Here is a 16,503-nt window from a genome sequence, read left to right as displayed (position 1 = left end):
TCTATAGCTATGTGATTATATAAAATAACCTGTCTATTTTTTGTATGGCTTCTAGTCTTTGGCCTTTAATCTTCCTGAAAATCAGGGCGTGTGTTATACAAATGTGCATTCATTTTCAAGAGCCATATTTTGGACACGAGTTGTCATCTTCCTCCTCCTGATATCTTATGAATCTTCATATTATTTTTATTACCCCATTAGCACCAGGGGACCCCACCTGAGATAATGGCCCCATTGCCACGCCCCCAGCAGGAACCTTCCCACTTGCCTTCCCAATGCTGGAGCCTTTCTTTGCAGCATCACAATTACACATGGGCACAGCCTGTCTTCCACTCTGGCATGTAACTACATGTGTACTGTACTCTACATGCTGCTATACATTTAGGCATTGCCTGACATGCAGGACTTGCCCTAGAAAGCTTGTCTGTACCTGCCCTAATAAACAGAGAAAGAAAATGTTATTTCACAGCTGGAACTCCGATGCATAGCGAGATCAACTTCAGCACAAGACCCACCTTCCTAGGAGACTGAGGTCTCTCAGAATGACAAGCCCTCTGCCAATAAAGCCAAGGATTTTTGAGCAAGAATCTTCAGGCTGCTGCCTCCCCTGGCTCTGATGGGTTATATTAGCCAACATTGGCTTTGCAATCTTGGCTGGTCCCTGAAGAGGGCTGACTTGCTAATTTCCACAGGGAGATACAGATTCTGAGGATAAGGTTCAGTGTTCGCAGATAAGAGTTTCTTTTGAAAGGCAGCGTACCTCTATAGATGTAACAGGCTAAAGAGGAATAAAATAAAAGCAAACTCACCTAGCTTCCAGAAAGAGATCATTGACCTTCAGATTTGTGATGCATACTCCCCGCCATAGATAGATAAAGAGACATTAATTGTGGCACCCTCACTGATGTTGAAAAGCGCTTTACTTAATGATGCCACTGAAGTTAATGGAACTGTATATAATATATATGTAAATAATGTATATAACATATAATGGAATTGGGAGTAAAGTAATAGTTGTATATAGCCTTGAAAGATAAATCTTTCTCTCTCTCTATCCCCATACACGTTATCTATCTATCTATCTAGTTAGTATCTCTCTCCCTTCCTTCTCTCTGTCTCCTTCTCTCTCTTTCTCTCTGTGTCTCACAAATACAACATGTAACACCATCAGCTATACTTTACCCTGCAAAGTTAGCTCCCGCAGGGTTAGGGGGCTATATGTGGGTGTTGATCAAATTTATATACTTCTCTTCTCTTGGAAAAATATATCGCTCTCCTCTTGGAAAATAAAATCCTTTACTCATCTGACTCTAAGAGCAAGAGTTAATTACTTCTGGGGAATTCGAACACTTTCTGGTTTCCTCTGGGACAAGAACCTCTCGTGTAGAAAGCTAACAGCATTCTGCATCAGTAATGAATGAGTATTTTGCAATGGGCAATATGACAGACACAGAAAGCTCTATATGCTTTGATTTATTTATTTATTGATTCATTTCTAGATATGGACTAGATCCTTAGATAATGTTAATCACTGCCTATACAGTGAAAACAATGGCACTGCACTGCATTATACCGAGTCATTGGGCCAGTTTTCTAATAACAATTATACATTATCCCAGCGAATCTGCTCTTGGTAATGGACAGTGATTGTGAGGCAGGGCAGTGCTATTATTTCCATATACAGAGGGAGATTTGAGGTCATGGTGGATAATCAGCTGAACATGAGCTCCCAATGTGATATCATGGCCAGCAGAGCTAATGTGATTCCAGGATGCAGAAGAAGGGGGAATCTTGGGTAGAGGTTATTTTACCTCTCACTTTGGTACTGGTGAGACCCCTGCTGGAATAGTGTGTCCAGTTCTGGTGCCCACAACTAGAAAAGGATGTTGAAAAGTTGGAGAGGGGTGAGAAAAGAACTATGAGAATGATTAAAGGATTAGAAAACATGCTTCATGGTGAATGACTCAAGGAACTCAGTCTATTTATCTTAACAAAGATAAGGTTATGGGGTGAGTTGACTACAGTCTATAGAATCTCGGTAGGGAACAAATATTGAATAATAGGTCTGATGCTGACAAACCAGGTGTCATATCTTGCCAAGTCTATAGGTGTTAGCTGAGCACTGACAAATTCATAGGTGGAATCCAGACCAGCCAATGGCACGGGAGCACTTTTTCTAGTGGGGGTGCTGAACCCTGTGTGTTCAAAATTGTGAACAACACAAAATTCCCGCTTACACCATATGGGAGCAGCACAGCTCTGGGATTCTCCAGCGTCACAAAATTATGGTAGCTTCATTCAGACAGCACCAGCAAACTTTTCACAGTAAAACATGGGAGTGCTGCAGCAGCCCGACACCCCTAGTTCTCGCACATATGAGACCAGCTCACCTGTATGTTAATATTCTTAAAGACAGGTGTTAGACTTGTAAAGATGTGTTTAGTGTTTAAGTTGCTGCATGTGTGATATATATTTGTGATGCCTATATCCCATGCTATAAGGCAATATGTAAGTTTTGTTTTATAATTGTAAAAATGCCTGCTATGAATTTGTGAACGTAGGCAGGAAGAGTGATTTTCCTGTCCATCAAGAAGGACTCTCAAAACTATATGGTCCATTGTAGGACAAAGCTTTGTTGACTGCCCCATCTATCCATGAAGAAGTTAATGCAGGAGCTGTCATCCCATCAGTTTGAACTCTGGGGGAAGGGCATGTAAAGAAATGGTTCTCTCTTTGCTGTTTGAACTCTTACAAGGGCTAGTGTTAACGAACAAAAAGCAGATATCCCCAGGGTCAACCTGGTTATCCCTAAAAGTCATTCAGTGAACAGATTGCTACACTTCAGTCACCTTTTGGAATCACCTGTTATTCATCTGTGCCTATATGTTGCCTGCTTTAACTTGTAAATAACTCTCTCCTTTTTTCTCCCCCTAGTTAATAAATCCTTAGTTAGTTTATTATTGGATTAGCTACTAGTATTGACTTTGGCGTGAGATCTAAGGTACAAATTGATCTGGGGTAAGTGACTGGTCTCTTGGGACTGGGGTCAATCTGAATATTTCGTGTTTTTTGACATAATCAACCATTTATCACTAAGTGCAGCGTACCTGGGTGGCAAGATAGACAGGAGGTCCCAACGAAACTGTATGTGACTCCATAGTAAGACTTACTTTGATTCATAGGCATTCTCATTTGTTACTGGGTTGGTGAAACGTAATTATAGAACAAACCACCCATTTGGGGTGTGTGCCCTGCTTTTAGACAGTCTGTCCTGAGGTTGATGAACCTCTCATGGTTGTGAATCACTCCAGACAGCTTGGCAATAGGCTTTTCAATATAGCAGAGAAAAGTATCACACGATCTCATGGCTGGAAGTTGAAGATAGCCAAATTCAGATGGGAAATAATACATGATTTTTTTACAGTGAGAGTAATTAACCACTAGAACAATTTAACAAGGGTTGTGGTGGATTTTCCATCGCTGTCAATTTTTAAATCAAGATTGGAAGTTTTTCTAAGAGATTGGCTCACAAGTGAAGCACCGGTGTTAAAAGGACCAATTCAGTCAAGGTGGATGTAGTCCATTCCCAGTAATAGATGAGGAGGTGTCAATTCCAGGAGAAACAAAGTTGCTTCTGTAATGAGCAAGCCACTTCCAGTTCCTATTCAAGCCCAGATTAATGGTGTTAAATTTGCAAATGAATTTTAGTTCTGCTATTTCTCTCTGTTACTCCCTTCTCTTCATGTGTCATTATATAATGCCTGCATCTGTAACTTTCATTCCATGCATCTGAAGAAGTGAGGTTTTTTTACCCATGAAAGCTTATGCCCAAATAAATCTGTTAGTCTTTAAGGTGCCACTGGGCTCCTTGTTGGTTTTTTTAGGGATTATACAAACACCTTTGTCCATACACCAACAACAAGCTGTCTTCAAAACTGTGTCTTTATAGCCACTGTGTAATGCAGTGAGCCACATATGGCATTGTATCAGTCATAAAGGAACAGTATGAAAAGGTGAAAACTTCAGCACCAGCTGACAAAATCTTTTATATATAACAACAGCTTTTCCTCCCATGGCCATCCCTTGCCCTCTCCCTTGATTCACAAATTTCTTCTCCAGCTTCTTTGACAAAAATAATGAGTTGGAAAAGTGGAGGGGAGGAGGAAAATTTGTAAAAAAAAATATAATGTTTTGCTAGTTTAGTTGAAATTCAGATTTTGGTCCAAAAACATAAGAAGAGACAGAAAAAAATTTTTTGGGGAGGCTAATTTTCAGTGAAATTTTGAAATCAATAAATGTTGAACATCTCTTAAAATGAATATACAATGTACACCATACTGTATTTTAAACATTTGTAAAAGCAGCAAAGAGTTCTGTGGCACTTTATAGACTAACAGACATATTGGAGCATGAGTTTTCGTGGGTGAATACCCACTTCGTCAGATGCATGTAGTGGAAATTTCCAGGGGCAGGTATCTCTAGCCTGCAAGCAAGAAGCAGGCTAGAGATAATGAGGTTAGTTCAATCAGGAAGGATGAAGCCCTCTTCTGACAGTTGAGGTGTGAACACCAAGGGAGGAGAAACTGCTTCTGTAGTTGGCTAGCCATTCACAGTCTTTGTTTAATCCTGAGCTGATGGTCTCAAATTTGCAGATGAACTGAAGTTCAGCAGTTTCTCTTTGAAGTCTGGTCCTGAAGTTTTTTTGCTGCAGGATGGCTACCTGTAAATCTGCTATTGTGTGTCCAGGGAGATTGAAGTGTTCTCCTACAGGTTTTTGTATATTGCCATTCCTAATATCTGATTTGTGTCCATTTATCATGTCCATTTGTCCTTTTCCATAGGGACTGTCCAGTTTGGCTGATGTACATAGCAGAGAGGCATTGCTGGCATATGATGGCATATATTACATTGGTGGACGTGCAGGTGAATGAACCGGTGATGGTGTGGCTGATCTGGTTAGGTCCTGTGATGGTGTCGCTGGTGTAGATATGTGGGCAGAGCAGGTATCAAGGTTTGTTGCATGGATTTGTTGCCTACTCTGTCCACATATCTACACCAGCGACACAATCACAGGACCTAACCAGATCAGTCACACCATCACCAGTTCATTCACCTGCACGTCCATCAATGTAATATCCTCAATCACAAAGCATGCCACCTCACATGAACCCATACAAGCCAAAGGATCAGAATGATATTGGACAACCTGCATGATAGTTGCTATTTTGTGTATTTATTAGTTACATTATGGGCCAGATCTTAAGCTTGTATAAAGCAGTGTAGCTCAATAGACTGCAATACAGGGACCCCATTTACACCAGCCTAGGGTGTGGCTCTGTTTATTTACCCATAGCTCCTTTTCCCTACTTGTATTTATTAAATGCCAAAAACTTCATTAACACGCAGTTAAGATTTCTCAGTGTTGCCTCTTGCTCTTCCAGAATATGGAAAGTGGCTAAACTTAAAACTCTGAAAACCAGGAAATACAAAATTAGTGTATCAAAGATTTGATTGCCAAGTGTAGGAATAAAAATATTCTATCTCATGACTTTTCAGGGGCTTTTATCTCATAAACATAAAAACAGCCATATTGAGTGTCAGGGTTCCCTCCCCACTCTGAACTCTAGGGTACAGATGTGGGGACCCACATGAAAGACACCCTATGCTTATTTCTACCAGCTTAGGTTAAAAATTCCCCAAGGCACAAACTCTTCCTTGCCCTTGGATGGGATTGCTGCCACCATCAAGGGAGTTAGACAAAGATTCAGGAAAAAGACACTTGGAGTTCCCATTTCTGCAAAATATCCCCCCCAAACCACTTCACCCTCTTTCCTGGGAAGGCTTGAGAATAATATACCAACTAAATATAGACTATAAGTCTATAATATATAACTAAACTATTGTTCTATGTAAAGTAAATAAGGCTTTAAAAATGTTTAAGAAGTGTCAATTAAAATTAAATTAAAATGCAGAGCCTCCCAGACCGGTGGCCAGGACCCAGGCAGTGTGAGTGCCACTGAAAATCAGCTCACGTGCTGCCTTCGGCACACGTGCCATAGGTTGCCTACCCCTGCTCTAATGCATTCCCTTGCTATTACTTACAATTTCTGTAATTTCAGATGTATCATTTCAGCAGAAACTGGATTACTTGCTTGGTCTCTCTCTTTGTCTCAGAGAGAACAAGAAAGAGCATTGTGATGGGGTTGGGACTCACCTCCGCTGGCACCTCCTGCTGGCATGTCTGGGAATTAGTTCAGTAAATGGGGAGTGCCCTCTCCTGGTAGTGTCCCATCCATCTCTCACCCTCTGTTGGCTCTTGGACCTGCATTGCTCCCTTCTGCTCACAGCATCCCCTTCAGGACACTGCCCTCCAGCAGTGCCCCCTAGTCCATTCTCATTCCCTTCTGGGTGTGGGGGGACAACAGCAGTCTTTCACTTCACCCCAGCCACAGTGGTCATCCATACCCCAAAATCTAACCCTTTCCATCAGGGGTCTGATGCAGTCTGCTATGGCCACTTCCAACAGCCAGGTGTAATACAAGGTGAAAAGGGGGGACCCAGGCCTGCCCCCTACACTAGGTCCAGCCCATGGACCCTCTGGCAGCAGTCTCCCTGTCCTCCTTCACTCTCCTTGTCCATCTCTCTTCCCTGGGCCTCTTCCCCTTGGTCCCTTTGCACCTTGTGGGGCCTTCTATCAGTGTCTGCAGCCTGGAGGTACCAGGCTGGAGTTCCTTTCTGCTCCCCCAAGGAGTCTGCCCAGCACTGCGCTGTTCCAGGTGCTGGTCTCCTCACTCAGGAGACAGACCTCCCTCTGAAAATCTGGGAGAGACTGCCTGCTGCTCTCCTGGGCAGCCTTTATCTAGGGCTGAGCCCGGTCCTGATTGGCTGCCTTCTGCCCAGCCCTGATTGGCTTTTTAACAGGCCCTCCCTGATTGGCTTCCACTTTGTGCAGCCTCTCTGGCCTGTCTTAGCCCACTCTCACAGGAAGGTGGTGCACTTGCCCCACTACAAGCACAAACAACCCCCACGATTTGAAAGTATCTTCTTTCCCCATTGGTCCTTCTGGTCAGGTGCCAACTAGGTTAATGGAACTGATTAATCCCTTACAGGTAAAGGAGGGATTTTATGCTACTCTTAGCTGTATGTTTATGACACTGGATCAGACCAAAGGTCCATGTAACCTATTATCCTGTCTTTTGACAATGGCCAATGCCTGATGTTTCAAAGGGAATGAACAGAACAGACGATCATCAAGTGATCCATCCCCTGTCTCCCATTCCTAGCTTCTGGTGAACAGAGGATAGAAATACCATCCCTTCACATCCTGGCTAATAATCATTGATGGACCTATCCTACATTAATTTATCCAGTTCTTTTCTGAACCCTGTTATAGTATTGGCCTTCACAACATCCTCTGACAAGGAGTTCCACAGGTTGACTGTGCATTGCGTGAAGAAATACTTCCTTTTGTTTGTTTTATACCTGCTGCCTATTAATTTCATGTGGTGACCCCTAGTTCTTCTATTATGAGAAGGAGTAAATAACACTTCCTTATTTACTTTCTCCACACCCATCATGTCAATCATATCCTACCTTGGTTGTCTTTTTTCCAAAATAAAAATTCCCTTGGTCTAACAACCCCATATTTTGACTACTAATCCTACCATGGACCCTATGAGGCTCAGCAATTTTCAGGACAATCCCAGTAAGCATGTAGGTATTAAAACACTTAGAAACATCATCTGTTAAACAGGAAGTGAGTGTCAACTTTAAATATAGCAGAGCTGTCATTTCACTATATGATACCATGTGCTACATTTTCTAATTGATTTCAGCTGCCTCCATTTTTGGAGTGCCCAACTTATCATCTATTCTCTGAATACCAGGCTTTTTTAAGATGTTTCAAGAAGAACACCGCAAAATTGAGGTACTGAAAATCACTGGTTACATCTGAAAATGTCTTACATCTTTCTGGCACATCAGTGGAAGCAGTCATTTTGGAGGGAAAGAGGTATAGGATGATAAGAATAAAAGGTGGAATGGAGAGACACAGGACATTGAGAGAAGGGGTGAGGAAGCAAGGATAGGTGCTCTGAAACTTAACCCTTATTCCTCAAGAATGTTTTTCTCAGGGCCATTTTCACATCCTTATTCCTCAATGTGTATATGATCGGATTCAGCAGTGGCGTTATCACTGAGTAGAAAACTGACACTACTTTATTGATGTTAGACTCATACTTCACTGCAGGGCGGACATACATGAAAATGAGGGTCCCGAAATAGATGGTGACCACAGAGAGGTGCGCAGCTGTCATAAACAGATAGCTAAGGGTTAATGTCTCTTTCACCTGAAACACCTGACCAGAAAACCAATCAGGAAACCGGATTTTTTTCAACTTTGGGTGGAGGGAAGTGGGTGTCTGAGTCTTTTGTCTGTCTGCCTGTTTCCTCTGAGCTTTGGAGAAGTAGTTCTATTTTCTAGTCTTCTGTTTCTAAGTGTAAGGACAAAGAGATCAGATAGTAAGTTCTATGGTTTCTTTTCTTTGGTATTTGCATGAATATAAGTGCTGGAATGCTTTGATTTGTATTCTTTTTGAATAAGGCTGTTTATTCAATATTCTTTTAAGCAATTGACCCTGTGTTGTATCATCTTAATACAGAGAGAACATTTGTATTTTTTTCTTTCTTTTTATATAAAGTTTTCTTTTAAGACCTGTTGGAGTTTTTCTTTACTTCAGGGAAATTAAGTCTGTACTCACCAGGGAATTGGTGGGAGGAAGAAATCAAGGGGAGAGCTGTGTGTGGGATTGCTAGCCTGATTTGGCATTTCCTCTGGGTGAAGAGGAAAGTGCTTTTGTTCCAGGATTGGGAACGGAGAGGGGGAATCACTCGGCGTAGTTTCACAGAGCTTGTATCTGGGTATCTCTCCAGGAGCATCTGGAGGGGGGAAGGGAAAAAGGATTATTTCCCTTTGTTGTGAGACTCAAGGGATTTGGGTCTTGGGGGTCCCCAGGGAAGGTTTTTCAGTGGGACCAGAGTGCCCCAAAACACTCTAATTTTTGGGTGGTGGCAGCAGGTACCAGGTCCAAGCTGGTAACTAAGCTTGGAGGTTTTCATGCTAACCCCCATATTTTGGACGCTAAGGTCCAAATCTGGGAATAAGGTTATAACATGGTGTAGCAGCGGCGGGATATAGACAGAATCCAGAAGCCAGTAGGAATATTATATTTTTCTTTTCTCTGCTAAGGGCTTTTTAGCAGAGAGAAACAGTTTGGTTTTAAAAGGGAACCAGAGAGAATTTTTTTTTTCTGCTCTCTCTAGCAGTTTGTGGTTTGCATGTTAAGCGAGAAGACTGTTGAGGGTCTTTTGTCATGCAATAGCCCTCCCATTAGGAGGCAAGTACCAGCACTTATATGCATGCAGATAAAGTGGTTTTTCTGGTTTCCCTTAATTGAACATTAGCTAGAGAGAGAAAAGGAAAAAAGCACTGTTGCTAGGCAGACTTCAGGAGGCAACAGAGAGCCTGCAGTTCAGAAAATAAACACCGGAGGGCACCCCAACACAAGAAAACAGGAACCATGACTTCTAAGGCAAAGATTGGCGCCGAAGAACAAATCAAAGACGCTGAACACAGGCGACAGATGGAGATGAAAGAAAAGGAAGAAAGCCTCAAACTGGCAGCCTTCCAAAGAGAACAGGCAGCCCAAGAGGCAGCACACAAAAGAAAACTAGAAGAAGAAGAGGTGGCCCACCGCCGAGAAATGGAAAAACAACAAAAAGAGAATGAAGAAAAGGAAAAACAGAGAAAACATGAACTGGAGATGGCAAAAGCTGGGCTGCATGTGCCAGCCAACCCTAACAACCCGGCGCCAAGTCTTGCTCCACAGCACAGGAAATTTCCCACCTACAAGGCAGGTGATGACACCGAGGCCTTCTTGGAAAATTTTGAAAGAGCCTGTCTTGGGTACAGCATCCCCGAAGACCAGTACATGGTAGAATTAAGGCCACACCTCAGTGGACCTTTAGCAGAGGTGGCAGCTGAAATGCCCAAGCCGCAAATGAATGACTATAAACTTTTTCAAACCAAGGCCAGATACAGGATGGGGATAACCCCAGATCATGCCCGTCGGCGCTTCAGAACCCAAAATGGAAACCAGAGGTGTCATTTCCCAAACACGCCTACTACATTGCAAAAAACTATGAGGCCTGGTTAACAGGAAACAACATTCAAACCTTGGAAGAAGTGAACCTCCTCATACAAATGGAGCAGTTCTTGGATGGTGTTCCTGAAGACATCACACGGTACATACAAGATAGAAATCCCAAAACTATCGCTGAGGCGGGGGAGATTGGAGCCAAATGGATGGAACTGGCAGAAAGCAAAAAAGCTACTGTCAAGGGGAACGATTACCCCAGGGGGCACACAGACCATAAACCCTACAACCGAGGACAGCCAAAGACCCTCCATACCACCCAAGTAAAGCCACAGATACCCTACTCTTCAACCTCACCAGTCTCCAGTAACTCACCTCGGCCCAGTGACCCATCAGATGGAAGATGCTTTAAGTGTAATGAACCGGGACATATCAAGGCCAACTGTCCCAAGAACACCATGCGAGTGCAATTCATTACACCACCATCACACCAAAGATCCCCAGGCCCGGATGCCTCTCAAATACCCTTGGAGCGAAGGGAAAATTTGAGAGTGGGCGGAAAGAAGGTTACTGCGTGGAGAGACACGGGGGCACAAGTGTCAGCTATCCACCAATCCTTCGTTGACCCCAAATTCATCAACCCAAAGGCCAAAGTTACAATTTACCCCTTCATGTCACAAGCTGTAGACTTGCCTACAGCTCAACTGCCTGTCCAGTACAAAGGCTGGTCAGGAATGTGGACTTTTGCAGTCTATGACAATTATCCTATCCCCATGCTACTGGGGGAAGACTTGGCCAACCAGGTGAGGCGGGCCAAGAGAGTGGGAATGGTTACCCGTAGCCAAACCAGGCAAGCTTCCAGACCCATTCCTGTTCCTGAGCCGTCCACAGAGGCCCCGTCTGTGTTACCAGAGACCCAGACAGAGGTAGTGGACCCGGATTCCATGCCTACCACTGAAACAGCCACAGCATCTCCAGTCCCAGGCCCGGAACTGGAACAGCAACCAGCACTAGCAAGTGCAACCACATCTTCAAACTCAACGCCAGAGGGCGCCAGCAAGCCAGAACTGGCAGAAGCAAAAGACAGCCATACCCAAAAGGCTCAGCCAGAGCCTGAAATACCCTCAGGTGCACCAGCGGAGAGCGGTTCACCAGCAACGGAAACAACCCCATCACCTCCATCGCTTCCAGAGGGACCAAGCCCAAGTCCACAGTCTGAGGAAGAACTGGTGACCCCAGCCTCAAGGGAACAGTTCCAGGCTGAGCAGGAAGCAGATGACAGCCTTCAGAAAGCGTGGGCGGCGGCACGGAGCACCCCACCGCCTCTCAGCTCTTCAAATCGATCCCGGTTTGTTATAGACCAAGGACTTTTATACAAGGAAATTCTTTCTGGTGGACACCGGGAAGAATGGCAGCCGCAAAAACAGTTGGTGGTTCCAACTAAGTACCGGAAGAAGCTCTTAAGCTTAGCCCATGATCATCCCAGTGGCCATGCTGGGGTGAACAGAACCAAGGACCGGTTGGGGAAGTCCTTCCACTGGGAGGGGATGGGCAAGGATGTTGCCAAGTATGTCCGGTCTTGTGAGGTATGCCAAAGAGTAGGTAAGCCTCAAGACCAGGTCAAGGCCCCTCTCCAGCCACTCCCCATAATTGAGGGCCCCATTTCAGCGAGTAGCTGTGGATATTCTGGGCCCTTTCCCAAAAAAGACGCCCAGAGGAAAGCAGTATGTACTGACTTTAGTGGACTTTGCTACCCGATGGCCAGAAGCAGTAGCTCTAGGCAACACCAGGGCTAACACTGTATGCCTGGCCCTAACAGACATCTTTGCCAGGGTAGGTTGGCCCTCCGACATCCTTACAGATTCAGGGTCTAATTTCCTGGCAGGGACCATGGAAAAACTGTGGGAAACTCATGGGGTAAATCACTTGGTTGCCACCCCGTACCACCATCAAACCAATGGCCTGGTGGAAAGGTTCAATGGAACTTTGGGGGCCATGATAAGAAAATTCATCAACGAATTCTCCAATAATTGGGACCTAGTGTTGCAGCAGTTGCTGTTTGCCTACAGGGCTGTACCACATCCCAGTTTAGGGTTTTCACCATTTGAACTTGTGTATGGTCACGAGGTTAAGGGGCCATTACAGTTGGTGAAGCAGCAATGGGAGGGGTTTACGCCTTCTCCAGGAACTAACATTCTGGACTTTGTAAGCAACCTACAAAGCACCCTCCGACACTCTTTAGCCCTTGCTAGAGAGAACCTAAAGGATGCTCAAGAAGAGCAAAAGGCCTGGTATGACAGACATGCCAGAGAACGTTCCTTCAAGGTAGGAGACCAGGTTATGGTCTTGAAGGCGCAACAGGCCCATAAGATGGAAGCATCATGGGAAGGGCCATTCACGGTCCAAGAGCGCCTGGGAGCTGTAAACTACCTCATAGCATTTCCCAATTCCTCACTAAAGCCTAAAGTGTACCATGTTAATTCTCTCAAGCCTTTCTATTCCAGAGACTTACAGGTTTGTCAGTTTACAGTCCAGGGAGATGATGCTGAGTGGCCTGATGGTGTCTACTACGATGGAAAAAAAGACGGTGGCGTGGAAGAGGTGAACCTCTCAACCACACTGGAACGTCTGCAGCGGCAACAAATCAAGGAGCTGTGCACTAGCTTCGCCCCATTGTTCTCAGCCACCCCAGGACGGACTGAACGGGCATACCACTCCATTGATACAGGTAATGCTCACCCAATCAGAACCCCACCCTACCGGGTGTCTCCTCATGCCCAAGCTGCTATAGAACGGGAGATCCAGAACATGCTACAGATGGGTATAATCCGCCCATCTACCAGTGCATGGGCATCTCCAGTGGTTCTGGTACCCAAACCAGATGGGGAAATACGCTTTTGCGTGGACTACCGTAAGCTAAATGCTGTAACTCGTCCGGACAACTATCCAATGCCACGTACCGATGAGTTATTGGAAAGTTGGGACGTGCCCAGTTCATCTCTACAATAGACTTAACCAAGGGGTACTGGCAAGTACCGCTAGATGAACCTGCCAAGGAGAGGTCAGCATTCGTCACCCATGCGGGGGTGTATGAATTCAATGTCCTTCCTTTCAGCCTTCGAAATGCACCCGCCACCTTCCAGAGGCTGGTAGACGGTCTACTAGCTGGACTGGGAGAATTTGCAGTTGCCTACCTCGATGATGTGGCCATTTTTTTCAGACTCCTGGCCCGAACACCTACTACACCTGGAAAAGGTCTTTGAGCGCATCTGGCAGGCAGGACTAACTGTTAAGGCCAAAAAGTGTCAAATAGGCCAAAACAGAGTGACTTACCTGGGGCACCAGGTGGGTCGAGGAACCATAAACCCCCTACAGGCCAAGGTGGATGCTATCCAAAAGTGGCCTGTCCCAAGGTCAAAGAAACAGGTCCAATCCTTCTTAGGCTTGGCCGGATACTACAGGCGATTTGTACCACACTACAGCCAAATCGCTGCCCCATTGACCGACCTGACCAAAAAGACCCAGCCAAATGCCGTTAAGTGGACTGATGAGTGTCAAAAAGCCTTTACCCAACTTAAGGCAACACTCATGTCTGACCCTGTACTCAGGGCCCCGGATTTTGACAAGCCATTCCTAGTAACCACAGATGCATCTGAGCGTGGTATAGGAGCAGTGCTCATGCAGGAAGCAACAGATCACAACTTCCATCCTGTCGTGTTTCTCAGCAAGAAACTGTCTGAGAGGGAAAGTCACTGGTCAGTCAGTGAAAAGGAATGCTATGCCATTGTGTACGCCCTGGAAAAGCTACGCCCATATGTTTGGGGACGGCGGTTCCAACTACAAACTGACCATGCTGCACTAAAGTGGCTTCATACTGCCAAGGGGAACAACAAGAAACTTCTTCGGTGGAGTTTAGCTCTCCAAGATTTTGATTTTGAAATTCAACACATCACAGGAGCTTCTAACAAAGTTGCTGATGCACTCTCCCGTGAGAGTTTCCCAGAATCCAGTAGTTAAAAAGTGTTCTTAAAATGTAAAAGTCTGTTAGTTATATACTTAGTAGTATATGTAAAGGTGCATGTGTTGTATTAATCTATTTATTTTCAAGTTCTAGAAGGAAATTGCCGCCAGTGAGCTTCCCCACTGTCTGCAATTTGGGGGGCGTGTCATAAACAGATAGCTAAGGGTTAATGTCTCTTTCACCTGAAACACCTGACCAGAAAACCAATCAGGAAACCGGATTTTTTTCAACTTTGGGTGGAGGGAAGTGGGTGTCTGAGTCTTTTGTCTGTCTGCCTGTTTCCTCTGAGCTTTGGAGAAGTAGTTCTATTTTCTAGTCTTCTGTTTCTAAGTGTAAGGACAAAGAGATCAGATAGTAAGTTCTATGGTTTCTTTTCTTTGGTATTTGCATGAATATAAGTGCTGGAATGCTTTGATTTGTATTCTTTTTGAATAAGGCTGTTTATTCAATATTCTTTTAAGCAATTGACCCTGTGTTGTATCATCTTAATACAGAGAGAACATTTGTATTTTTTTCTTTCTTTTTATATAAAGTTTTCTTTTAAGACCTGTTGGAGTTTTTCTTTACTTCAGGGAAATTAAGTCTGTACTCACCAGGGAATTGGTGGGAGGAAGAAATCAAGGGGAGAGCTGTGTGTGGGATTGCTAGCCTGATTTGGCATTTCCTCTGGGTGAAGAGGAAAGTGCTTTTGTTCCAGGATTGGGAACGGAGAGGGGGAATCACTCGGCATAGTTTCACAGAGCTTGTATCTGGGTATCTCTCCAGGAGCATCTGGAGGGGGGAAGGGAAAAAGGATTATTTCCCTTTGTTGTGAGACTCAAGGGATTTGGGTCTTGGGGGTCCCCAGGGAAGGTTTTTCAGTGGGACCAGAGTGCCCCAAAACACTCTAATTTTTGGGTGGTGGCAGCAGGTACCAGGTCCAAGCTGGTAACTAAGCTTGGAGGTTTTCATGCTAACCCCCATATTTTGGACGCTAAGGTCCAAATCTGGGAATAAGGTTATAACAGCAGCACAGGTGGAAAAGGTCTTCTTGCGTGCGGCAGCTGTTGACATCCTCAGTATGGTGGCTATGATTTGGAAGTAAGAGCCCATGGTGAAGAGGACAGCAGACATGATGACAACAGTGCTGAAGGCATAGCCTACTGCCTGTATGGAGTAGGTGTCGTTGCATGAGAGCCTAAAAAGCTGATCAGCATCACAGAAGAAATGGTTAATCCTGTTGGGGGTGCAGAAGAAAATCCTGGCAAGCATGAAAGATGCAAATGTGGGACAGACAAACCCCGTGAGCCAGCATAACATAGCTAAGTACTGGCAGGTGCTAGGGTTCATGATGGTGGCGTAATGCAGTGGGTTGCAGATGGCCAAATACCGGTTGTAAGCCATGACTGTCAGGAGGAACAGCTCAGTGGCAGCAAAGGAGAAGAAGAAGTAATACTGGGCAATGCAGCCAGAGACAGAGATGGTGCTCTGCTCCACCAGGAAGCTGGCCAACATCTTGGGCACTGTGACGGTGGTGTACCAGACCTCCAGCAAAGAAAGGTTACAGATGAAGCAGTACATGGCAGTGTGGAGGTGGGAGTCCACTAGGATGACGAGGATGATGAGCACATTGCCCATAAGTGAGAGGAGGTAAATGATTAGGAACAGCACAAAGAGCAAGATCTGGAACTGTGGCAGGCTGGTGAACCTCTGGAAGATGAACTCAATGACCACTGTCCGGTTCTCTCTCTCCATGGGATTGGCTGGATAAATCTGTAAATTAAGAGGCATCTCACCTTCTGCATAAACACAACTGGCCCAAAAATTACCAATTACATCTTGGATTAACGAATGATTAGGAGCTTCTCTCTCTCTCTATGTCTATCTGTCTGTTTGCATGTCATCTGTGCATCGGAACATTATTTTATTACCAACAGGAATTAGGACCAGATTTGTAAAGGTATTTAGGAACTTAAATGATTTCAATGAGAGTTTGGTACCTAAATACCTTTAAATATCTTGACTTTTACTAGTGCCTTTCTTTTCTTCATGTTGATTCCTAAACCTCCAGTGAAGTTTATAACCCAATACATCAATCCTCCCTCCTTTCCACTTGAATTCCCCAGTCAAATCCACTTCATTTGCCTCATTCTCAGTAGGAGTAGTTGTGGAGTAAGGTACAGAATCTCATGACTGAACCTTGCAATTATAAACAATACTATGGATTTAAAGCAGTGTAACTGAGGCCAGATTTTTTCATGGAAATTTTTTAGCTTCCAAGTCTCCTAGTCAAATTGGAAGGTGCTGGAAGACATGGGAACAAGTTCTGCTCTGAGTTGTACCAGTCTA

At 44.6% G+C, this 16,503-nt stretch overlaps 1 protein-coding gene across 1 annotated transcript; it reads right to left on the bottom strand.

The window, feature by feature from the left end:
• Nucleotides 1-8,099: 8,099 nt before the first annotated feature.
• On the bottom strand, nucleotides 8,100-15,909 carry LOC115642781 (olfactory receptor 6N2-like). Its single transcript, XM_030546490.1, has 3 exons — nucleotides 15,189-15,909; nucleotides 12,582-12,584; nucleotides 8,100-8,308 (listed from the first exon to the last, which is right to left on the bottom strand). Exons 1-3 carry the CDS (start codon nucleotides 15,907-15,909, stop codon nucleotides 8,100-8,102), a joined length of 933 nt encoding a protein of 310 aa, XP_030402350.1.
• Nucleotides 15,910-16,503: the final 594 nt, after the last annotated feature.

The sequence above is a fragment of the Gopherus evgoodei genome, unplaced genomic scaffold, assembly GCF_007399415.2.
Source record: "Gopherus evgoodei ecotype Sinaloan lineage unplaced genomic scaffold, rGopEvg1_v1.p scaffold_45_arrow_ctg1, whole genome shotgun sequence".
Classification (NCBI taxonomy): domain Eukaryota; kingdom Metazoa; phylum Chordata; order Testudines; family Testudinidae; genus Gopherus; species Gopherus evgoodei.
The sequence above is the reverse complement of the archived record's forward strand: the minus strand, read 5'-3'. Positions and strand labels throughout refer to the sequence as shown.

Bases quoted from the DNA above. Each gene is read 5' to 3' on its own strand.
- LOC115642781 (XM_030546490.1), bottom strand. From the start codon at position 15,909: ATGGAGAGAGAGAACCGGACAGTGGTCATTGAGTTCATCTTCCAGAGG.